The sequence below is a fragment of the Chelon labrosus genome, assembly GCF_963514085.1.
Source record: "Chelon labrosus genome assembly, chromosome: 4".
NCBI classification, from domain to species: domain Eukaryota; kingdom Metazoa; phylum Chordata; class Actinopteri; order Mugiliformes; family Mugilidae; genus Chelon; species Chelon labrosus.
In genome coordinates, this window is record NC_140340.1 from 7,360,214 (window position 1) to 7,385,250 (window position 25,037).

The window sequence follows — 25,037 nt, forward strand, 5'->3', positions numbered from 1 at the left end:
AAGGTGTTGACCTGGCCTCCAAATTCACTATATCCCAAACTGATCAAGTATCTGTGGGATGATCCACAGAGGCCCCTCCCCTCAAAGTTCCCATTAACAACATACTGTTGCCAGACACCACAGGACACCCTCAGAAGGCCCATGTCCATTCTCTGATGAGTCACAACTGTTTTGTAGGCACAAGGGAGACCTACACAATATTAGGTCATAATGTTATGCCTGATCGGTGTAATATAAGAGTCTTGCACTAAATGCCCCTTTATGACTCTTATAATGTTCAATTTATAGATTAAACAGTTTAAGAAAGGTGATAATTCAAATGTATGGTAATTTTGGAGGATGGAGTTTGTGGTGTTGTTAAATTGAACACTACAGTGTTTGCCAACTGACTAAAATGGGGATGCCAAAATAGTAGAAACATGTGTCGGGACAACACGTTACCAATCAATACAAACCACAGCCTTCAAAATGAGTCTAATGAAGAGCTCTGTCATTTATTTTAAACATGGTGAACGTCATAACCTCCATGAAGACACGATTAAGTGCAGGACAGTCACATTTGAATGCATTTGGTTTCTCTAGTGTAACTAATGAACTGGCGATTGAGTGCACGTTAGTTGTCTTGATCTAGGCTCAATTCATTTAAACTATTTGGAGGAATAGTAAAAGTTTATTTAAGCCAATACATGGATGTCCACATCTATTTAGGGCTGGACATCTTATTAATGGATTAATAAACGAAAACAGTAATGTCACATCCAGTAGCAGACTGCATTTGGAGAGAAGATGATGAAGAGATGGAAGGGTCTGCCTCACATTTGCAGACGGTGACATTTACATTGTGTCCCGCCTACAAGGCGTGGAATCGTGTCTCCTTTTCCACGAGTATTTCACTGGGGACGGAGGGGTACCGAGAGCACCATCGATGGCCCAGACACGGGGTGAGTACTGACATTAGCAGATGAGTAACCTTTCGCTAAAAACCGTCCGGTAATCATCCAGAAAAGCATCCGTCCTGCCTCCGAGAGACAGTCCTGCATCCTGGCTGCAATGGAGGAGCGGACGGGGGACAAGCAGGGATAGATGACTGGATAACATGAGCCGCCTTTTCAGGAATAACGCTGCTGGTAGTCACTGTAATAGTCAGTTTTGCTGTTTGGGATTTACGTGCAGACAGAAAACAGCGAGGTGTACGGCTGTCTGCGTGACCTGCTGTTTATTAAACCGAGATCATCACGAGTTTTGAATCATTTTAGCCAAAGATCACAGGGTTGCAAACGCAGCCGTGTCTGCACCAGTCTGTGGTCTCCTTCGTCTGGTTCCCACGGGTTCAATCCAGCCTAATTTATCACCTTTAACCAGGCCTTAAACATTTTTTATATATATTTATATAACTTACCTAGATCCAGGTGGATGATAAAAGATTATTAACACTGACTGCACATTAGACGCTATAACAGTCTTTCAGTATGCGCCAAAATGACAGCTGCCCCTGCTCAGGTTAAATTGATATACATTTTTTTTTCTCCTCAGTTAAATAATTTTTATACGTGGGTGATAAAAGAAAATTGTTAAAGCTTTGTCAAAGCACCTTGTAATAACCGTCTCGCGGCCAGAGGGGGCGCTGCTCCGCAATGTTCAACTAGCTAACTAGCTATCAAAGTTAGGCTCTTCACAGTTTTACATGCGTGAATCTCTTTATTTGAAGCGTTTATGGCGAGAAAGTCTCGAATTCTTATTTTAAAGAATGGTAAAATGGCGTCAGAAACATCCGGGTAGCTGTTTGGAGGTGGGGGGTACAGAAGGAGTCCCTCTGAATGGAGCCTCCGACCTCACTGCTGGATTCCTTTTCAGGCTCGAGCTCCTTAGCGGTCGTTGCTAAGCTACCGGCGCAGCGCGTGCAGCCGGCCACATTGAATGTTGTTAACTGGTCAGAGAGCTCTGCAACCAGCGACACGACGAGTGCACAGAGAGGAGAGCATGTGTTAGTCACTTTACTCAGCAGCTGTCAGCGAGATATCTAGTTTTAATCTAAGCACAGAGAGAGAGAGAGAACAGAAACACACACACCCACATGCCAGTTCATCTTGTACACCAGTGGAAAATAGTGGCATTTTATCAATCATGTAGGTTATGGTGTAACTGAGAGGTATGCTAATTCAACTGTGTTTTTATTCTGTACTACTATTGAATGACATTTTGTTGTATCGATGCCTGTTTCTATAATTCTGACAACCCTGTTTTAGTCAGTGGGCTTGGTTAAATAACAGAAACACTGCTTTTTGTGTGTTTAATTCAGTCCAGTTTAACAGCACCACAAATAACATCCTCCAAAAATTATCACACAGTTGAATTATTACCCTTCTTATACTATTTCAACATAAACTGAACATTATAATGCTCATAAAGGGAAAATTAGTGCAGGGCTCTTGTATTAGGTTGCATTCATTCTCATTATACAATGTGTACCTAATGTTTTGGCACACAAGTGTTGTTGCATAGAAGGTCTTATTGTCCTCAGCAGACATTTTGACATGTCAAAGCAGGAGAACTGCCACTTGTAGGACTGATTAATAAAGCCAAGCCATAAATGATTATTAAATACACCTGTAAATGGTGTATCTTGTGTTTATTTAGGACTAATCTAATCTAATCAAAACAATTTAAAGACACTTTGGCGTGTGCTCCGTGTACTGAGGATCGAGCTGCTAAACCTCTGGTTCTTGGATTATATTTTATAATATATATTATATAACTAGAACCTCTTTGCGTAGTTGTGAGTTAACAGCTCGACAACTGATGATAGCTGAATTCTAGTTTGCCTATTTGTTTTCATTGTCCTGTCCTGTATTACTGTCTGCATGCTGGGTCACACGGCTTACTGGGACCATTGTTAACATAATTAGTAACGCATACGCTTTTCATGCTAAAAATTAGGATTGCATCGCAAAGTATTCAGGATTTGTCTCTGGGCGCTTGGTTGGTGTGAATACATTAGAGGCCTCAGCAGCGTTGCCATACAACGTGCTATACCGAGGTAGTACCTGTTACAGACATTATGATTTTCAGCTCTGAATATTAAAGCAGAATGTTTTTAATGTTAGACTAAAAGCTTAACAAGTACTAGCATGAACGTCATGGTGCATTTACTGGCACATATCCCCAAATAATTGTAATGCACTCTATGCATCAGCTGTTCTTTTCATTTTCAGCTCTTTTACACATTCATATATCAGCATTTTACTGGACACAGCTGCTTGTATTTCTGCTGTGATTCATCACCGACTGTGGTTTTTCATTAATGTCTGTCCTGGGCCTTTTAAAGCTGCACCAGGATAAATGGCAGTGTTCCTCTGTGGTTGATACAGGTTTATTCTGTGCCCTTTTAACATGCCCCTGTTTCCCCGATAGTATTTTAGGGTAAAATAGGCCTAAAAGACTGATAAACAAAGACAGTTTGACATTTTAGTAAAAAACTGAATTCAGAGGTTTTTACAGTATTGACATTGTTATTTTAAAATGAACTGCCACTACCACGGTAATCAGCTGTATCTGTCTGCTTTATGTTGATTACACTTGATTTGATTGCATGGTAATGTGGGAAAGTCCAGCTTGACTGTGAATTTTCTGAATTCATAAAGTAAGTAACAATTAGACTGTGAGATTTTTGGAATAGATGGTATAAATGATTATCTTAAGAAACAGCAATCGTGCATGCGGCACAATAACATAATCACACCTACAGAAAACCTGCTGTATTGTGCAGACGGTAGCATCGGTGTGACGCTGTGTCTTACACCAGCTGTCAGGGCTAAAAAATGTATATCCATACCAGAGACTGTCAAAAACTTCACCGTTTTTTTCTTTTTTTCTTTTTCTAAGAAGACAAACTTTTCAGCAGGGCTCAGAGATGTCACATTATGTGATGCGATGTACAGTCTGCTTGAAGATGCGTGGGCGGTGCAGTCTCTCCGTCAGATGGCTAGTAGAAATATACTTGGCAGCTTTCACTCAGTGTCATCTGCAGAATCCACCTCTAGTTTGTTGTAGTCTGCGTTAATCGTGTGTGCAGTATACAGCGATCAGGCACAACATTATGACCACTGACTGCAGAAGTAAATAACATCGACCATCTTGTGACAGTTCAGTGTTCTGCTGGGAAACGTTTGGACCTGGCATTCCTTTGTGTGGATGTTACTAAGACATGCAGCACCCACCTAGACCAGACCAGGTACGCCCCCACCCCATAGCAATGACACTCCTTGATGGCAGCAGCCATCCCCAGCAGGATGCAGCCTGACACAGGCACACACACAAAAAACGGTTTAGGAACAACTAAAAAAAAACATGAAGAACAGCACAAGGTGTTGACCTGGCCTCCAAATTCGCTAGATCCCAAACTGATCAAGTATCTGTGGGATGATCCACAGAGGCCCCTCCCCTCAAAGGCCCCCCACTAACAACGTCCTGTTGCTAGACACCACAGGACACCCTCAGAAGGTCCATGTCCATTCTCTGATGAGTCACAACTGTTTTGTAGGCACAAGGGAGACCTACACAATATCAGGAAGGTGGTCATAATGTTACGCCTGATTGGTGTATCATTGCGTATCAGTCTGATGAGTGCTGTCAAATTATACAGAGAACACAGTTCAGTGATCACATGGCTCACAGAGATGGAGATGAAAGGATTCAGGCGTGCTTATTATTCACAGTACGTCAACTTACATTTTTATTCCGACACTGAGATTATTTCCTCACGAGGCATCTGCCAAGAGAATGAAGTCATGTCAGAGAACAAAATGTAGTTTATTTGATGACTGATCAGAGTACAGCAGTGTCAGATGTCCCAACCGATGTTGAAGTAAACTCTCAAACAAACATATTTATAGAACAAACATTGAGACTCATGCCGCAGTGCTGGAAGTACTACAACACTGATGAATCTCTAGAGAAGACTGTTGTTGGTTCAGGTTTGTCTCACATATGACAGTAGGGTAATGATTAAGATTTCTTTTCAAATCAGTGACTGTGAGCCGTACAAAATAGTTTTCTGTCCTGAAAGCACCTTGAATGCGAAGAACCGTCTGCGTCTTTCTCTTTCTTTTCTATGCAGCCGTCTTCCGATGCTGTTCTCTTCCTGCTCTTGGAAATAGGATTAATAAATTTAATAAACGTCAGTGCTTCAGTGAAATTAGTATGAAACAAGTGAGGTCTGGCAAAATAGGAGAGTGGTGGTAAGAATACAATACATACGATACGCATGTACGATATGCAGGTTGTTACAGTTACTACTAGGAACGTCCCGATCGGTTTATAGGGTCGATCAAGGCGTTTTTAAAATGATCGGATCGGGTCGAGCACGTAGCCAGGCCCGATTTTTTTTATGGATTTCACTAAAGAATAAATATGTCTGCTGCCTGGAGGTACTTTACAGAAGTGAGAAGATAGTTTAAGTACACTGAATTTAGCAGATTTATAATTTAGTATTTGTTGTGACGGTGAGAATGTTCAGATTAAGCTATTCACACTATAAATAATGATATTTAGGTTTGATAGCTGGTTATTAGTTAAAACCATTCAGTGTTTTTGTAATAAGAGCCAATACACTTTTAGTTTCTTTAATAAAATGCAAAATACTAATTGGCTTTACAGGAGGCAGGTATTTTTTCTGAATGCATTAGAGAAATATTCGACTACTAAACACATAGGCCTGCATCGGATTGATCTTGGAAGTTGCTGTGCTTTTGGTAATATAGTCGCACAGTGCACATGTGGTCATGGAGAATGCAAGTAAGATGAAAATAAGCTTAACAATTCACCAGGGGAGAAATTTAGCTTATTAACTAAACATGTAAAATAAATAAATCGGATGAGGACTCGGTGGATCAGCCGATGTTAAATCATAAGGATTTTATTCAGGGCTAAAAAGAGACTTGGTCAAGATACCCCCAGCTAGAGAAGGATGAGCTACGTAAATGTAATTTGAATTAAAAGGGGCACTCTGTTCTAATTTTTTCATTCATACAGTTGATGTCTGTATATATTTACTTATTCATTTCCATAATGCAAGTGTCGTGGAAGTGAAAGTTTCTAATAAAACGAGAAGGAGTTTTATAAAGAAGGACGTGACACGGGTTGAGTGTAAAGATAAGTAGGTCAGAATTTAGATGCAGATCCAGAACCCAGTAGGAAGAAGGCTTGACCCAGCCAAGATATTTATGAGACTGTGTGTGTGTGTGTGTGTGGGGGTGGTTTTGTAAAACAGTGATGCTTATTGATGTGTTCTCTGACAGATTCAGTTCACAGGAGAGAAAATGCAGGGATGGAGCAAACTGTGGGCTCGAGGGAAATGGAAGTTTTTGCACTTGCATGACCAGGATGTGTGTTTTCTGTGTTCGCAGGGGAGCTGACACAGGGGTTTAAAAAGCAGAGCGGTGAGAGTGACTGACCCTATCAGCAGTTATCCATTAGGTGATGTGCAGTACATTATTCTGAAGTTAACCAATCGTCTATGTTGAGTTTTTTCTGAAATGTTTTTAAGTCCAGAGTTGACAAAACAGTTTTCTTCCTTCAGGGTGCTAACGATAAGACAGCCATGCCGCCCCCAGCCGACATTGTGAAGGTGGCAATCGAATGGCCCGGCGCCAATGCTCAGCTTATAGAGATGGACCAGGTCTGTATTTGCGTAAAAAATAAAACCTCCAGTTTGTCTCTCAGCTTTTCACCAGCCTTTTAGAGCGTAATGTGATAATTAAAGGGGACGCTTTACGCGCGGCTTTAATTAGTTCTGAATGTGAAAGGCGTGAGTAATGCTGCGAAGAAGCGTTTCAGGTTTGCAGACTGCGGGAAAGCACCTGTAATTATAGAATGTGACAGACAACTGATTAAAGAAATGTCACAAGCTGTGATCATTGTGATGTTAAAAAGTATTGCAGTGTATGTCGTGGACATTTGTATTTCATATCATTAATGCTTTCAATATGTGTTCGTTTCTCTTTGCAGAAAAGACCTTTGTCCTCAATAATTCGGGAAGTATGTGATGGGTAAGCATGAATCTACGTTTTAAGAATTTATAGATGATTTTAATTGTCTGTTTAATTATCAAATGTCAAAATACTGGATGGTATGTGCACTGATCAGCCACAACATTATAACCACTGACAGTAGAAGTGAATAACATTGACCATCTTGTGACAATTCAACCTTCTGCTGGGAAACTTCTGGACCTGGCATTCATTCATGTGGATGTTACTTAGACATGTAGCACCCACCTAGACCAGACCAGACACCCCCACCCCATAACAATGACACTCCTTGATGGCAGCAGCCCTCCCCAGCAGGATGCAGCCTGACACAGGCACACACACAAAAACGGTTTAAGAACAACTAAAAAAAAAAAACATGAATAACAGCACAAGGTGTTGACCTGGCCTCCAAATTCACTAGGTTCCAAACTGATCAAGTATCTGTGGGATGATCCACAGAGGTCCCTCTCCTCAACCCAAAGGCCTCCCACTAACAACAGCCAGACACCACAGGACACCCTCAGAAGGACCACGTCCATTCTCTGATGAGTCACAAGTGTTTTGGAGACCTACACAATATTAGGATGGTGGTTTTAATGTTGTGGCTAATCAGTGTATATTCAGGGCCATACCCACTTGTTTTTCTGTTTATTTATACAGTATATTATACGTCTTATTAAAACGGCTAAAAAGACTAAAAAGGCATTAATAAATAACAGCTCTTCTTCTTGTAGTGCTCACTCCTTTCACACTCGTGTGGACACCTGTGCTGTCATTGCCTGCGACACCTTACATAATCCTTCCTACCAAATGATTTTAAGCTGTATTTGCTCGTTGCTTTTGTGTTTCATAATTTTTATTTTTTTTTGCACTTTTTTTTGCGCTGAAAACTGCAGATCTTCTCTCTCACCCATCCGCCTCTTAGCTGCGCTGCATCTACCCACTGCCTCCCGTTACCATATGAAATGAAAAAGTCTTTGCTCTTCGCTGTTAACACCCACCAAATAACTCTCCTCCACAATCTCTCAGTGTGCCACTCGTGTAAATACGACTGCTGGATCTGACTTCGGGCAACCTTTTGTTCGCGCATACAACAGCATGCCGCAGTATAACTTTTGAGTTGAATTGAGTTTTTTTTTTTTTTCAGGATTCAACACTGACAATGAATTTTAATTCTCAGCAAAACTCTTTTCTCTGTTCGTGTCCTCAGCTGGTCTTTGTCAGGATCAGAGCAGTTCGCTCTGCGTTACGCTGACGGTCCTCAGCTGTACATCACTGAGCAGGTGAGCATCACTATTTTCCTCCTAGCAGCGTGTGGATGACATTGTAAATCAGGGCTTAATCAAAGCATTCTTCCTTTATCATGTTTCAGAGCCGTGGGGACATTAAGAACGGGACAATCCTCCGATTAGCGATTTCTCCTGTGAGTTGACTTCGTTTACATTAACGCTCAAACCCAGAATCTACTTTGTGTCTTTAAAAATGTGAATTCAGCCTCTGAGGATGTGCCGATCTGCACTCCTTAACCAACCTGACAGTATGTCCCAGTGCTAACAACGCTTCTTCTTAAAGGATGAGGGGAGTTGGAAAAGTGATTTGTCAGGGCTAACAACAACAGCAGCAGCAGCCTCTAACTGAACAATTATGTATGATGAGCTGCCGTCCTTCTAATCCTGCCTCGTACCTCTAAAGTGCTGTGACGTACTCCGCAAGAACAGAGAAACAGAACAAAGGTCGTTCTGCCCAGGCCATTTATACTTCACGAGAAACTCAAGTGCAGAACTCCTGGACGCTGTCCTTTGTGCACAGCGTTCGGGCTGCTTCTTTCCACGAATCATTAGCCATTTGTGTGTCTTCGTATTCCTTAAATGATGTGTCATATAGGTTCTCATATTTTCTCACCGCCTCGGCCGAGCTGATCCTCAAAACGATCCATTGCACAACGGGAAAAGGGCGGGAATGACAACATTTCTGCCTTAACCATGGCCACTTTGGACCAATTTCTGACCAATCACAGAACAGTTGTTGGACACCACACGAGAAAAACGGTTGATGTGTTGAGAACAAGCTGCGAGAACTCAGAAAACGAGGGCTGCAAGAAAAAAATTGCGTCATTCTCTTCTCGCAGCCCTGGTAGAGAGAACAAATTTCTCTGTTCTCGCGGAGTATGTAATGAGCTTTGCACTACAACATCAAAATGTACCACGGCGCCAGGAGCTTAGCTGTGACCAAATGATCTGAGTCTTATTTTTGATGATTTGGCCGTATTTGCTGTAGCTGCAAACATGCAACTGATTTGTTAAAATCTGTGGGGAAAAAAAACAGATGGAGCTAAGACAAGAAATGCAAGTAGGCAGATGAAAAGACAGATTTGAAATGTTTCTAAGTTAGCCGCAATTATTTAGAGAAACTGTCTGTTTTGAATGTCTGTCACTGTTTATCCAGTGACTGCACGGTTCAGCTTTGACCATCATGTAAACACAATGATGATGCATTAATCCAAATTCCATGCACGTTATGTTATTGCAACCCTGGTCCACTTTGTAGTTTAGGAAATCAGCAACTTATTAGAGCAGCAGTAACAGTGTGGGAAGCCCCCCGAATCTGAAGTGCATAGAACATCAGTTTATCCAAAATCCCCAAAACAAGTAATCTGCATTTCTGAGCAGCTGAGATGTTAATAAGAGTCACAAAAATGTAAAATACCCTTTCCAGATATATTTAAAAGAGATTTTAAAATATGTGTGATTAATTTGCATTAACTGAGTAAATCATGCGATTAATCGCGATTAAACATTTTAATCTATTCTGAGTAATGCTGATCTCTGTTCAGGTTAGATTAAATACAGAGACCGGCTGGCCGAGGCGAACTGCATCATGAAAGTTTTAGTTTCTGCAGGCTCGTGCTGCTCGTCAGCTCCTGGAGAGGATCCAGTCCCACGGTATCGATGCTCGCCTCGAGGCTCTGAAGGAGCTTGCCAAGTTGTCTGCAGACCCAACGTTTGCTGCAGAGTTCATCAACATGGAGGGCATAGGGACACTGGCTCGTCTTGTAGAGAGCGGCACCCAGTGAGTAGTGGTCTTGGTGCTGACGTTTGACAGCGACGATAATTAGATGTGAACTTTTGACTACGTAGAATTTGCAAGTTCTAAGCCAGACTTTTTTTAGTGTTGGAAAATGGTAATTAAATTTGACATAATATTATCTTTTTATTCCAGTGTTTTCATTCCTTTAAAGTCAAACTAGTGCTGAACAAGTGATGTGAAAAGGCAGGAACTGACTGTCCTTCAATTCCTTTAGCTTCGGTGAAATGCTGGCCTTCACTCTCACTGCCTTCCTGGAGCTGATGGATCATGGCATTGTGTCCTGGGACCTTATCTCCCTCTCCTTCATCAAACAGGTACCTCCTCCAACAAAACAGCAACACACCACACACGTCAGAGTTTCACGGCAACTCCACTGGACAAATCTCTCTTATAATATTTTCAAGGTCTGTCTCCATTCCTTTTTATCATTGCACTCTTATTAACCACTTGATCTTCCGTTCTTCCCAAATGCCGGAAATGAGTGGGTGCGGTTGCCTAGCAACTCCTTGCATTATATGGAGCCCCTGCAATGTGTGTGTATGTGAACAGTTTTCTCATGAAAACTTCACTGTAACCTTGACGGACACTCACAGCACTGCTGATTTGGTTTTCTTTCACAATGAAAATCATTTTAATTGCAATAAAACACATTCTGCTTCATTTCCATCTATTCATTTTTAACTTTTGAGCATTACAAGCTGATCTGACACAAACACTTTCAATTCTAAGTGAAGGAACAAAGAAATTTAACACATTTAAGATTCAAAGAAACCTCCACGTTGCTCTGTCTTTTCTGTCCCCACTCAGATTGCGGGCTATGTGAACCAGCCGATGGTGGATGTGTCCATCCTGCAGCGTTCTCTGGCCATCCTTGAGAGCATGGTCCTGAACAGCCACAGCCTCTACCACCGAGTGGCCCAGGAAATCACCGTGGGACAGCTCATCGGGCACCTGCAAGTGTGAGCACACACACATGCACAGGGGCTTCTCGCACTCTGATACGGGGGGTAGAAGGGGAGAATATAGCAGTGTTGGTGAAAACTAGCAATGCTAATACTAGCAATATTGTGACTGAAAGGGTGAGTTCAGGGTTCTTAGAAGACGCCAGATCAACAACACTGTGGAATAAATAAAAGCTTATCGTAACGTAATGTAACGTAACATAACGTAATGTAACTTACCTTAGTTATATGTTACTCGTAACATATTGTATTGTATCGTATCATATCATATCATATCGTGTCGTATCATGTTGTATTGTATCGTATCGTATCATATCTTACCTTACTTTACTCGTATCGTATCGTATCGTATCGCTTCGTATCGTATCGTATCGTATCGTATCGCATCGTATCGTTCTTTACTCATAACATATCGTATTGCTTCGTGTCGTATCGTAACGTATCGTATCGCTTCGTATCATACTTTACTTGTAACATATCGTATTGCTTCGCATCATATTGTAACGTATTATATCGTATCGAATCGGATCGTATTTACTTGTAACATATCACTTTGCTTCGTATCATATCGTACTTTACTCATAACATATTGTATCATATCGTAAAATAAAGAATAATATTTATTAAAACGTTTTGTTTGAAAGGGAGGCTTCTAAAAACCCTGCACTAATCCTGTGTATTTGTATTTAAGGTTAAAAAAGAGTAATTGTAAATGTAGCATAGCTGTTAGCCTGTAGTTTAAATCCCATGTGGAGATTTTCAGAGCATGATGCTTCTAACTGGTTGTTATGCTCTTGGATGTTACTTCAGGTCAAACCAGGAGATCCAGACCTACGCCATCGCCCTCATCAATGCTCTCTTCCTGAAGGCACCAGAGGACAGACGACAGGTTAGTGGTCTCCGCTCCCAGCACAATGAGCCCAATTCGAGAATAGGGCCAGATATTGTGTATACATAGGCATAACTGGAATACTAATGTCCCAATCTTATAAGCCACCCATATATAACAGAGAGTTGCTCACTGTGACTGCTAATGCTCGTAGCCGTAGGCTAGTCGAAGCTAATTTTACGAATAGACGTCTGTCTGCCAGCTGTCATGTTGTGGATTCTATCATCGCTGTAATGACACACTCACTCAAAAATAGTGCTCACCTTCCTTTGAAGGTTGTACATTTGTTATGCTGCAGAATAGCTAAGTGAGGCAGACCAGCCGCCCAGCTGTAACCGAAGGATGATGGATTCGGTTAAATAGACAAAGAATCTGGAAGGAATCTGCTACTTAAGGATTTAAGTACCAGGATTTAAAGTTCAACAAAAAGCTACTCTTTCTGTTAAAGTGAGGGGCTGAATTTAATGTTATTCACTGCTCCACAACATACTAAATAAAGAGCATTGTATAAAATTATGAATTCTTAAAACCTAGCGTTGTTAGCAGGTTAAATGAATCCCAAATCACTGAATTATAACATCTACTTAAAGTTAAAATGACACTTTCTTGTTTTTTTTACACAAACAAATGTACAAATACTGAAGGAGTGAGTGCTTCTGTGTAGTATGTCACTGTCATAGTGTCTCATTTTTCTGTGCTCTGCTTTGACATTTACCTCAGACCACATTGTGCCTACTTGCGTAGCCACACTGCTACATTTAATTTTGTTCACTGTGTGTGTCTTGTTTCTAAAACTTACTCCATGTGAATGTAGATTTGTCAGTCAAGTTAAACAATGTGTTCTTTTACATGTACGTGTATCTCATCGCTGTCATACACTTTTACTTTTGATCGTTTTCTGTTGCTTTCCCATGAACATGATGCATAAAAACATTTTTCTTTCTGCAACAACTTATCTGAGGAGAGACTGAGGATAAACTGTATATGTATTTATTATGTTAGAAAATGCACAATGCAGTTTACACGCCACTGCCAAAACATTAGGTACTCCACTAATATCCACTAAAATCCACTAATCCATCATGAAGGTTGTGGTTTAAAATAACTAAGAGAGAGTTGTGTTTTCATTTTTCAAACTCAAAGGTGAAAGGAAGGTTTGCTTCAGTGGAGCTCATATACACCGATCAGCCACAACATTAAAACCACTGACAGGAGAAGTAAATAACATCGACCATCTTGTGTCAATTCAGGGTTCTGGTGGGAAACTTTTGGACCTGGCATTCATTCATGTGGATGATTCATGTGAACATGTAGCACCCACCTAGACCAGACCAGGCACCCCCACCCCATAGCAATGACACTCCTTGATGGCAGCAGCCATCCCCAGCAGGATGCAGCCTGACACAGGCACACACACAAAAACACTTTAGGAACAACTAAAAAAAAAAAAACACGAAGAACAGCACAAGGTGTTGACCTGGCTTCCAAATTCACTAGATCCCAAACTGATCAAGTATCTGTGGGATTATTCACGGAGGTGAGGCCCCCCCACTAACAACATCCTGTTGCCAGACATCACAGGACACCCTCAGAAGGCTCATGTCCATTCTCTGATGAGTCACAACTGTTTTGGAGGCACAAGGGTAGACCTACACAATATTAGGAAGGTGGTCATAATGTTATGCCTGATCGGTGCATATCAAACATTCATGCCGAATTGTGTAGAAGTCCTAAAAAACAAAATCCTCACTCAGATTTGCAAGATTTAAAATTCAAGTGAGTATTTGTGAAGGCTCTGGGAAGTATCTGAAGGCGTATCTGTGAATGTGAAGAAGAGGTGGAGTATTGTTAGTCTGAGCATTTCCATTTAGACCTCGTCACATACGGGACGTTTGGACAGTTGGTCTTTAACACACATTTATCTCCAGCTGCTGTTATTGACCACCGGAGGGCGAACTGAGCCTTTTGAAGACATAGAAACACAAAGCACAGAACATGCATCACTGTATGTGGCTGGTGCTGTTAAATAACTCTCTCTAATAACTCTGCAAATTAACACTATTAAGTGTTAATTAGTCAATTGTAAATTAGTTTAAGAATTTCATGCATCTGGGTTTGTTTTAAAGATCACGACCTCCTCTGTGTGTTGATAGAATTTTTCAACAGATGACTAAATGCATGGCTGTCAGATACGTAGGACACATGAGGCGACGTTTTGTGACTGTGTGTTGTGCTTATTTGACACGATGCTGTTTTTCTTATTCCACGCTGCATGCTGTGCCCCGTGATGTGTTCCCTGTATCTCATGGTCCATGTGGTGTACTCTTTGTCCCCATTACCGTCACACCCATGCCCCTCCTCCCCGCCCTCAACCCATAGGAGGAGTATACTAACCCGCTGGAGCAGCACCTCACTGTGAGTACAAGTCCCTCAGCAGTGGCTCGTGCCATCTTTTCCGCCCCGCAGCACTCCACCTCCTTCACTGTCTAGCTCTTTTTGTTTCATGGAAAACCGCTGCATGATCCATTCATATGAACACAGAACCACGGCTTGCTGCAGCAGCAGACGTTAGAGTTAAGTTAGTTAGACCATTTTAGGGGAAATGTGTTAAACCAGGAATCTAACATTAACATATTTCTGCAATAATTATCATTCACTGTAGGTAAACCTCAGTTGCACTATTTTTCAATGTTGTAAAGCATCACTTGATTTGTGTGTTGCCATAATGCACGTCTTTATTCTCAGGAAATGGCAAGCACTTTGGCTCAGAAGCACCTGCGGTCCATCATCCTCAATGTGAGTATCTGAAATTCGGAGAATATCGCATTTCTGGCAATTTCTGCTTCACAATTAACTTTCTGCTCTGCTGCCTATTAAGCTTTCGGGCGAAATTATGTTTGCGACCACCTAAAATTACAACACTGGCAAGGCTCCTGTAAACAAACAATTTCTGTTCCTTTGAAACCGTCCTGTGTTGGAGTTTAGTTTCCTCGCTGGGACCAAGAGTTAGTCAGCATTTGGGAAACAGAAAGCTTTGCTCACTTGGAGAGCTGTGACGCAGAACCAGAGCAAATGTGACACGGCACCAAGCCCATGAAGTGGAACAAAACCTGCTCTGAAATGATTCCTTTTGGCACTTGTCTGGAAGTGGCTGAGTGAACTGGCTGCAAATGTTAGTTAGAGAGACCCTTGAGTCCGGGATGTTGGATCCAGGAAGTATTGTTGGAGAAGCTCCAGCATTGTGTGCTCTGTTAATGAGGTCTGGTTACCTACTGGACACTGACACTGTTCTGTGTTATCATTGGTTTCGGATGCCATATTGTTTCAGTCTGATAGTGGCAGACAGTAATCATATAGAGTGTCAGTACAAATAGAGTATAATACAGTGCCTTTAAATTTAAAGGGGAACTACAAATTTTTTACAACCTGGACCTTATTTCTGGCATAAAATACTATTGTTTACTCACCCATATAACTTTTGTGTAATTTGTAGTCAGTCGGGAGATAATTAGATCATTAGTGTATATCCATATAGTGGGACTGACTGGGGCACCGAAACGCAGCCTCTAAATAACGCATTATCCGGCGTGAAATTTGTTCATTTCACAAATATTTTGTTCTCGTACGCTAGTGCTATTCCCCGTTGAGTCCGGAGTTACCTGTTATCATCATCCGGGGTCTGTAGATTGACCTACAGACCCTGGATGATGTCTTCTGACCTGGATGATGTCATCTCTGAGCACCGCGCGCACCCACGACGGACGGCTTGTTCACCTGTAATTTGCTACTGCTATGGTTCGTCCACAACCTTAGAATCGGAAAAATATTCAGCCATGTTGCAAAAAACTAGCAGCAGCAAATTACAGGTAAACAAGCGGCGCTCAGAGATGACATCATCCAGGTCAGAAGACATCATCCGAGGTCTGTAGATTGATCTACCTGATAACAGGTAACTCCGGACTCAACAGGGAATAGCACTAGCGTATCATAACAAAATATTGGTGAAATGAACGAGTTTCACGGCAGATAATGTGTTATTTAGAGGCTGCGTTTCGGTGCCCCAGTCACTCCCACTATATGGATATACACTGATCTAATTATCTCCCGAACGACTACAAATTACACAAAAGTTATATGGGTGAGTAAACGATCGTATTTTAAGCCAGAAATAAGGTCCAGGTTGTAAAAAAACAATAGTTCCCCTTTAAATTTAATAGAAGAACCTTTTGTGTCTGCTTGTCACGATGTGCCGTTCATGCATGTCGAGGCTCTGCATTAACGACACTGCTCTTCTTTTCCAGCATGTCATAAGAGGAAATCGACCAATAAAAGCAGAAATGGCACATCAGCTGTACGTGCTGCAGGTGCTGACCTTTAACCTCTTGGAAGAGAGAATGATGACCAAAATGGACCCAAACGATCAGGTATATATATATATATTTATTTATTATTAAAGCGGAAAGCAAATGTGTTGTGTGTGATATGCTTAATTGAACAAGGTTAACTGAATTGTTAATAGTCTTCATTCTGAAAAGGAGTAATAATCAGAGACAGTGGAGTTTACACTCTAGTGTGTCTGCTTCAAGTGTAACAAGTGGACCAGAAAATTGGAAGTTTTCCTGTTTTCGCCGGTGTTTGTTCACAGCCATCTGCTCGCCACAGATTGACCTATCCTTTTTATGGTTTCTTTTATTATTCTGCTGATGTAGTGTTAAATGTGTTCCTTGTTTTTGCCGCTATGCTGTTAAGATGTTGGCTTTCTGTCGCAGGCTCAGAGAGATATCATCTTTGAGCTGCGTAGAATTGCTTTTGATGGAGAAAATGACCCCACCGGCACCGAGAAGAGGAAGGCCATGTACACCAAGGACTACAAGATGCTGGGTTTCACTGTGAGTCTCCATCACAGACTGTGCGACGATGAGCGAATGATAAATAAAAATAATGGCAGAAATAAATTCAAAACACGCCATCACTGTTTTAAATGTAGAACCACGTGAACCCGGCCATGGACTTCACCCAGACTCCTCCAGGGATGCTGGCTCTGGACAACATGCTGTATCTGGCCAAGGTTCACCAGGATACGTACATCAGGGTCAGTATTAGTTGTAAGATTTCCTTCATTCACAGAGTCGGAATAGGGTTACACCTAATGTGCTTACCCGCTCATTGCAGATTGTCCTGGAGAACAGCAGCCGAGAGGATAAGCATGAGTGTCCCTTTGGCCGCTGCGCCATCGAACTCACTCGAATGCTGTGCGAGATACTCCAGGTTGGAGAGCTGCGTAAGTCACTCCTTAGACTCTATGCTCATTACTTTAGTGCAGAATAGAGAATAGAGACGAAGAACGAGGAATGCTCACGCCGGTCTTTTCATTTTGTAATTGTAAACCTTCCCCTCTAGCTAACGAGGGCTGCAACGACTATCACCCCATGTTCTTCACCCATGACCGGGCCTGGGAGGAGTTCTTCTGTGTCTGCATCCAGCTTCTTAATAAGACCTGGAAGGAGATGAGGGCCACAGCTGAGGACTTCAACAAGGTCTGAGATTAAAGCGCTCTCGCAGCCATTAAACATGTTGACGTTTCCTCTTCTAAAGCAGCTTTTACCCTCAGCATTTTAACACCGGTCTGACAGACTTACAATTTGCTGGCAGCAGCAACACGCATATCGGACTCCTTGTATATATATATATTCTTTATTCCAGACCCAGGGGGATCCATATCACAGTAAAAAAGTAAAAAACAATAAAAAAAAAGCACACAGGGCAAAAAATACAAACATACAAAGAGACCTCAATGGTCAATGTCCCATATACAGACAAGTCCGCCAGTGGTTCCACAGTCTGGAAGAGAATCTCACAGAACTGCGTACCGGGTTGGCCAACACAGTAATTAAATCATTTTGTGACACAGATACTCTACACATAAATCTATACATCAGATTTCGTAGAACTGCAGAGCATGTAGGCACACCAACACTGACAAACAAATGGCTTGCCCTGGCGCTTCTAGGAGCACCCAGCAACAGCCTCATGCTGTCATTATATGCCACTATGAGTTTTCTCATACTGCCTTGTTTATAACGACACCATAGGTGGGCAGTATACAAAGGTGTGCAGTATGTTCTAAAGAGTGAGATCTTCACAGATACAGAGCACATGCTAAACTTACGACCCAACATGTTCGCTTGAGCATACAGCTTCCGTCGCTGCCTAAAGATGTCCTTGTCATCAGACAGATCATTTGCAATAATATGGCCCAAGTATGTAATCTCGCTGCACTCACTGAGTGCAGTACCGGACAGATAGAAGTCAGGGAAGGTTGCCTGTCTGTCTTCTCTACTTCTAATGATCATGATCTTACTCTTTTTAGCATTGTATTTTATGTCAAAATCAATACCATACTGTGTGCATATTCTCAGTAGCTGTTGAAGACCAGCAGTGTATGGGCTAAGAATGACCATACACTGCTCATTCTTTGTAGTGCAACCCCGAGCAGATACCACCAAACTGGGGACAAAACAAAGACAATTATCCAGATGCGGTGTTAGCAAGCGATTAGAGATTGGGTTCAGGGGTTCAGGTATCTGACGGCAGTTACTAGTTCTGAATTTTGTACTCTTGATCTGGAGAAAAACCTGAATCTCTTCCTTGAGGGCAGTAAAAATTGTTAATTGCAGGGATTAGTTTTTTTTTTTTGTGGATGTTTGTTTGTTATAAATTTCTTGCATGGGTGGTAGCTTAACATTCATTAATTATGTGAGTTATAGTATTGGCCATCTTTCTGAGGGCTTTCCTTTCCAAAACAGAATTATTTAATTTTTTTAAAGTAAGAAAAATGTAATGTTTTATTTTAAAAAATGCATGCTACATTGAAGCTCTTATGTGGGATCGTTATATGCCGTACTGTGTGCGCGCAGTTTCTATGTCTTTGTGTGTCTATTGATTGTGATCCTTTCTTTATTTTAACCACTTATGCCCTTTTAAATTGCCCCTTGCAGACAAATAAAGTGATTTGAATTGAATTGAATTGAGCTGCTACACATTAGTTAAGTGTGTGAGGATGCTCCCTCCTGTAGAAGCTGACCAGGACGTTCCTATTCTGCCTTTTCAGGATGTAGAGCTACTGTTGTGGCTTTTGTCGCTGCAAAAAAAATAAACTGTTTAGAGATCATGTGAGGTTGATGCAGAGAAACCTGAGTGCTGTTGATGTGGAGGGGTTGTGGCCATTTGAAGTTCTTTTGTTGGTGTTTATAGAGAAGTTGTTTGTAGAGCTCCATGGTCTAAGATGACAAACCTCCTCTCTGCTAACAGTTTCTTCATCCTCGTGACCTGTCCCCACCGAAGACCTTACAGTCCATGTTCTGTGGTGTATGAGCTGTAAACTGCTTGTGCATTAGCCAGAGTAAGGCTAATTTTCTAGTTTTTTAAAAGTAAGCATGGGATAATTACTGCGTGCTAATTAGCAAACGTTCCCACGCTAACATGCAAAACTAAAATGATGAATCAAACATTACGTCTGTTCAACATCAGCATGTTTGCATTCTGATGTTAGCATTTAGCTAACAGTATCGCTGAGCCTTTGTAAATCATCTGTCGTTTGCACACTAGCTCACTGCTGCTGTGAGTCTTATTAAAATAGAACTTTTCTTCTGTCAGATTTTCATACGAGATACATTTCATTAGTTCAAAGATAAAAACTAAATGCTGTCGTACGCTTTCAGTCAAGTAAAGCTGAGTCACTGGGTTGTCACAGCAGTAGGTGATCCACATTACTGATTACCCGCCATCTGTCCAGATGATGTTTGCTCAGCGCTCGGGCTTCACGTTGATTCTCTTCACTGCCGTAGCTGCTGATGTGCTGCCGCGTGTGACCGAGCTCTGGAGCAGTCTGCTGAGAGGTTTCTGGTTTATTAGATAATACGTGACACCTACTGCTTATGTAGACACGAGCGGACTCGACGGGATGAATGCGGAAATGATTGAGGTTCAGGTTCAGACTCAGAAAACTGTGGGGGGCAATTTCAGGCAGAAGTGAGCAACGTGACTTTTAAGGAACAAAAAATAAAAAATAGAACAATAAAAAACTATATACAAAAAGAAAACTGTCCATGGAGGAAACAAAATTCTGTGAATTTAATTTTAATAATATTCACGGTTCATTAAAAACCAATGGAGGCAGATCTGAAAATGTTAAGTGACGGTCCGTGTGTGTGCGTGGTTACACCCCTCTACCAGGTGATGCAAGTGGTCCGCGAGCAGATCACCAGGGCCCTGGCGATGAAGCCGTCGTCCATAGACCAGCTGAAGAACAAACTGCGAGGCCTCAACTATTCAGAGATCCTGCGTCTGCGGCAGTCGGAGAGAATGAGCCAGGACGACTTCCAGTCTCCGCCTATCATGTCAGTCATCTCTGCAATTTCCTACTGTTGCCATCACTGTAGCTTAGAATAATAAGGATAAGAAGTTTTTATTGTCATTGTCTGTTAAAAGACGTACAGTTTAGCAGCTCTCTGATTCAGAATAATAAAAATAAAAAGCTATAGCAGCAATATACAATAAAATCTACGATATATATATATACAAGTAAAAACACACAGTAGCACACAAATGAATGTAATTAGTACAGTGGTGAATGAAAGAGACATTGATATGCAGCATTTTAAAGCAGTAATCTATAAACAACTGTGTCACAGAATGAGGAAAAAACAACAATTAACGATCGTGCAAATTTTTCCATAATAGTGAAAAATATGTCAATGGAGTGCAGGTGGACTAGGGAATAGGTATGGGGGCTATTGCACAACAGTCTTATGAAGGTGTGAGGGTAGAAGCTGTTTTTTCACAGAGCTGTGATTGGTCCGCTTGGTAGTAGCGTGTTTCCTCTTCAGTATTTCCGTCTGCTTCTCCATCTCCGCAAATTTTGAATTGATTGTTTTGGATCAATAAAGATGGAACACATCGAGGAAAGGTTAACTGAGGAGGTTTGGAGATACAAACATTTGTACGACTCATCTTCAGCAAAATTTCAGCGAAAGTTTCAGTCGCCATTGTTGAAAGGCAAAAATGAACTCGACTGGCAAAAAAAGACACAGCGCCGACTAGTGTTTGGGTGCCGTTTTTACAGAGTGAGACAAACTGACAAGCGCACAAGTATAAATTCCTCACACTGGCGTAGGCTACGTGCATAACTTATGGCGTCTATGTCCCGCAGTGCTCTAAAAGAGCCTCAACTAACTACATTGCTGCTTGATTCAGCTCCAAACTCCTCTCTCTTCCTATACTAGTACATAGTAGAGTATTGTACACATGTGTGTCTGTGTTCCTGTTGCTCACGCTTTGTTTGTGCTTCAGTGAGCTGCGGGAGAGAATCCAGCCCGAGATCCTAGAGCTCATCAAGCAGCAACGACTCAACCGGCTGTGCGAAGGGAGCTGCTTCCGTAAATTGGGCAACCGCCGCAGGCAAGGTGCATACAACACATCAACACAATCACCCCTCAAATCCTCTCTCCGCCGAAGGAGTACTGCTGCTTCTGATTAACGGCTAAGCACTGCGTTCCCCTTTCCTTCTTCACAGAGAAGTTCTGGTTCTGCCGACTCTCTCTGAATCACAAAGTGCTGCATTACGGGGACTTGGATGAGTCACCTCAGGGTGAAGTGCCTTTTGAGCTCCTCAGTGACAAGAGTAAGACGCCTTGAAACTTTTATTCCTCCAAGTGGCCCCATCTCCCAGCTGCTAAATCTATCATATTACACAAAGTCGCACCACAGCTTGCAGATCAATCATATTAATCCTGCACCTGTCAGGAGGTTGACCTTAATAAATCGCTGTAATTGTGTGTTTATTTGGTCTGTCTCATCCTAGTCCCCGTCTCAGATATCAAGTCTGTGGTGACAGGGAAGGACTGCCCTCATATGAAGGAGAAAAGTGCTCTGAAACAAAACAAGGTGCTATCATTTTCTCTTCTATTTCTATTCACATTTGGCATTAACATTCATCCTGGGTGATCTGATCACACGCGGTTTGCAAACAGCTGCTGTCTGTAGGCCGCCGTCGCCGTTTCGTAACCATGAGCCAAGGTGCGTCCCTGAAGCTGCTCCCCTGTAATCAGATCATCCAGGATGAACGTTAACGTTAGGTCCGAACAGGGCCGCTGCCGTCTCCTCCTTCTTTGCCGTTTCTCAGTGTACAAGCTGTGTTTTTAACCTGATTATCCCAATTCTCTCAGGAGGTGCTGGAGTTGGCCTTCTCCGTCCTCTATGATCCTGATGAAACGCTCAATTTTGTTGCACCCAACAAATATGAGGTAAGCTGGTTGAGATGTACTCAATACGTCACACTAGTTGTGGATTAAACTCACGGTAAAGACAGAAACAGTGTGTCTTAAAGGGGAATTACTGTTTTTTACAACCTGGACCTTATTTCTGGCATAGAATACAATCGTTTACTCACCCATAAAACGTTTGTGTTATTTGCACTCCTTCAGGAGATAATTGACCTTTGGCTAAGCCCCGCCCCCCTTAGTTACTGTTGCTACGTCCGACATTCTCTTCTGGGCTCGGGTTTTCTGGTTATCTATAAGGCTCTGGTATCAATATCAAGGAGCAACACTGTTCATGCAAAGCTGGGTACGTCTCTATTCACTTCTATTATCGTTATTACGAAGCAAACGGACTAACGTTACGCACGTATAACGTTGTATTTCTTCAGCGTGTGCTAGCGTATCAACAACTATGCAACTTAAGCTGTAACGGTGATGTTTTGGTTAGCTCCACAGGGTTTTGCGCGCACATCATTGGGCTTATCCATACCCTGGATGCTGGATATATATCGACAGTATAGCCTGCCGAGACCGAAAATATGAGACGCCTGCGTTAAAGTCAATGGAGCGCTGTGGAGAAAGTGTCGGACCCCTGTGGGAGCTCTCTTGGCTGTGATTGGTCAATCTACATTCTAGGGCGGGGCTTAGCCAAAGGTCAATTAGATCAGTGTATATCCATTTAGTGGGAGTGACTGGGGCATGGAGACGCAGCCTCTAAATAACGTATTATCACGAGACTTGTTCATTTCACCAATATTTTGTTATGATACGCTAGTGCTATTCCCCGTTGAGTTATCATCATCCGGGGTCTGTAGATTGACCTACAGACCCCGGATGATGTCTTCTGACCTGGGTGATGTCATCTCTGAGCACCGCACATACCCCAACGGTCGGCTTGTTTACCTGTAACTTGCTACTGCTAGTTTTTTGCAACATGGCTGAATATTTTTCTAATTCTGAGGTTGTGGACGAACCATAGCAGTAGCAAATTACAGGTAAACAAGCCGACCGTCGCGGGTGCACGCGGCGCTCTGAGATTACATGACCCAGGTCAGAAGACATCATCCGGGGCCTGTAGATTGACCCACAGACCCCAGATGATGATAACAGGTAACTTCAGACTCAACAGGGAATAGCACTAGCGTACGATAACAAAATATATGGTGAAATGAACGAGTTTCACGGCAGATGATGCGTTATTTAGAGGCTGCGTTTCGGTGCCCCAGTAACTCCTACTATATGGATATACGCTGATCTAGTTATCTCCTGAAGGAGTCCAAATAACACAAACGTTTTATGGGTGAGTAAACGATTGTATTTTATGCTAGAAATACGGTCCAGGTTGTAAAAAACAGTAGTTCCCCTTTAAACCTGAACTTAATTAATATTTTTATGGCTTAAATCACTTTTTCCCCCCACTTCTTTGCGGTTTCGTCTCAGTCCTCTCATCGTTCTTGATTTCTAAAATCATCAAGCAGCTGTTTCCACTGAAAAACCTCCAATAAAGTTTGCTGTAAGTTACTTTCCCAGCAGGAAACGGCACACAGACAAAGTTAACAACCAGCTGGTGAAACACAGTGACGCATTTAGCAGCTAAAGAGCCAGATATTTCCCTCAGGGGTCAGTGGAGTGTAGAATGTGAATGAATATCACGGGTACATTTGCCAGGTGGCCAGAAAACGTCTCCAAATTAATGCTAATGCCGTTCAGCGTTTGCCACAAATGTAAATTGTTGAAAGATTTGCCATAAGGTGATGAAATGTTCACGCTGTGTTTACAGCTTGTTTTGCTCCGTCCCTGAAGCTAGAAAAGCAATTAACTGCTTTAACTAAAGAGCCTGTTCCCTGTATTCGTCAAGCTTAAGTTCAAATAGCTGCTCAGTCGGAAACATCCACATTTAAATTCAAATGTGTTTGATAATTTGCATAATTCTGGATTAGCGATAAGTGATTCACATACAACTTGTTGGGTATTCATTACATAGAGCTGCTGTCACTGGCGACGTTTTGACAGTTTGCGGTTGTTACACTTCCTGGATGTTTGTGTGCAGTATTGCATCTGGACTGACGGGCTGTGTGCGCTGCTGGGCCGAGAGATGGGCAGCGATCTGACGCGCAGTGACCTAGATACTCTCATCAGCATGGAGATGAAGCTCCGCCTCCTCGACCTTGAGAACATCACGATCCCAGAAGCCCCGCCTCCTGTGCCAAAGGAGCCTAGCTCGTATAACTTCACCTACAACTACAGCTGAGATGTGTACGCGTGTGTGCGTGCGTGTGTGTGTTTGCAGTGCATGTAAGTACCTGTTCATCAAGAATGAGTAAAAGGCTACCTTACTATAGTTTCCTTTACATTTCGCAACCTTGGGAGACTCTCCTCTTTCTGTGTTTGTGATGCCGTACGGCTGCCAGATAGGACAGGTGTGTTTCTAGTTTCACAGGGACCTCAGAGGTCAGGGTGTCGTATGGAGCGGTCCTCCTGCAGCTGGTGCAGGTTCAGAGAGCGAATCTCATTTGTTGGAGCAAGTCTCAAGGCAGCATCTTGATTTGTATTCCTCGTCCTTTCCAATTTGAAGGTGTAAATGATGGATGAAAAGATCAAAATCTGCAAATTACATTTTTCTTGAGGCCATTTTAGTCAAATCGAAGCAGTCTCCATGGCGACTAAGAACAAAGTAGCTACCATTTCGGTTTTAATTCCTGCCAGCACCTCCACGTGTACAGATGTACAGTACTGCACAGTATAATAAGTT

The 25,037-nt window shown here is 42.2% G+C and overlaps 1 protein-coding gene across 1 annotated transcript; it reads left to right on the top strand.

The window, feature by feature from the left end:
* The first annotated feature begins 900 nt into the window (after positions 1-900).
* elmo2 (engulfment and cell motility 2) lies at positions 901-25,037 on the top strand. Its single transcript, XM_084543444.1, has 22 exons — positions 901-941; positions 6,405-6,474; positions 6,578-6,676; positions 7,006-7,046; positions 8,239-8,311; positions 8,401-8,451; positions 9,928-10,097; positions 10,330-10,429; positions 10,923-11,074; positions 11,888-11,966; positions 14,712-14,762; positions 16,268-16,390; positions 16,736-16,855; positions 16,954-17,058; positions 17,139-17,247; positions 17,367-17,503; positions 20,202-20,365; positions 21,318-21,430; positions 21,541-21,648; positions 21,829-21,911; positions 22,193-22,270; positions 24,336-25,037. The coding sequence occupies exons 3-22, from the start codon at positions 6,599-6,601 to the stop codon at positions 24,534-24,536; spliced, it is 2,136 nt and encodes a 711-aa protein (XP_084399570.1). The 5' UTR covers positions 901-941; positions 6,405-6,474; positions 6,578-6,598; the 3' UTR covers positions 24,537-25,037.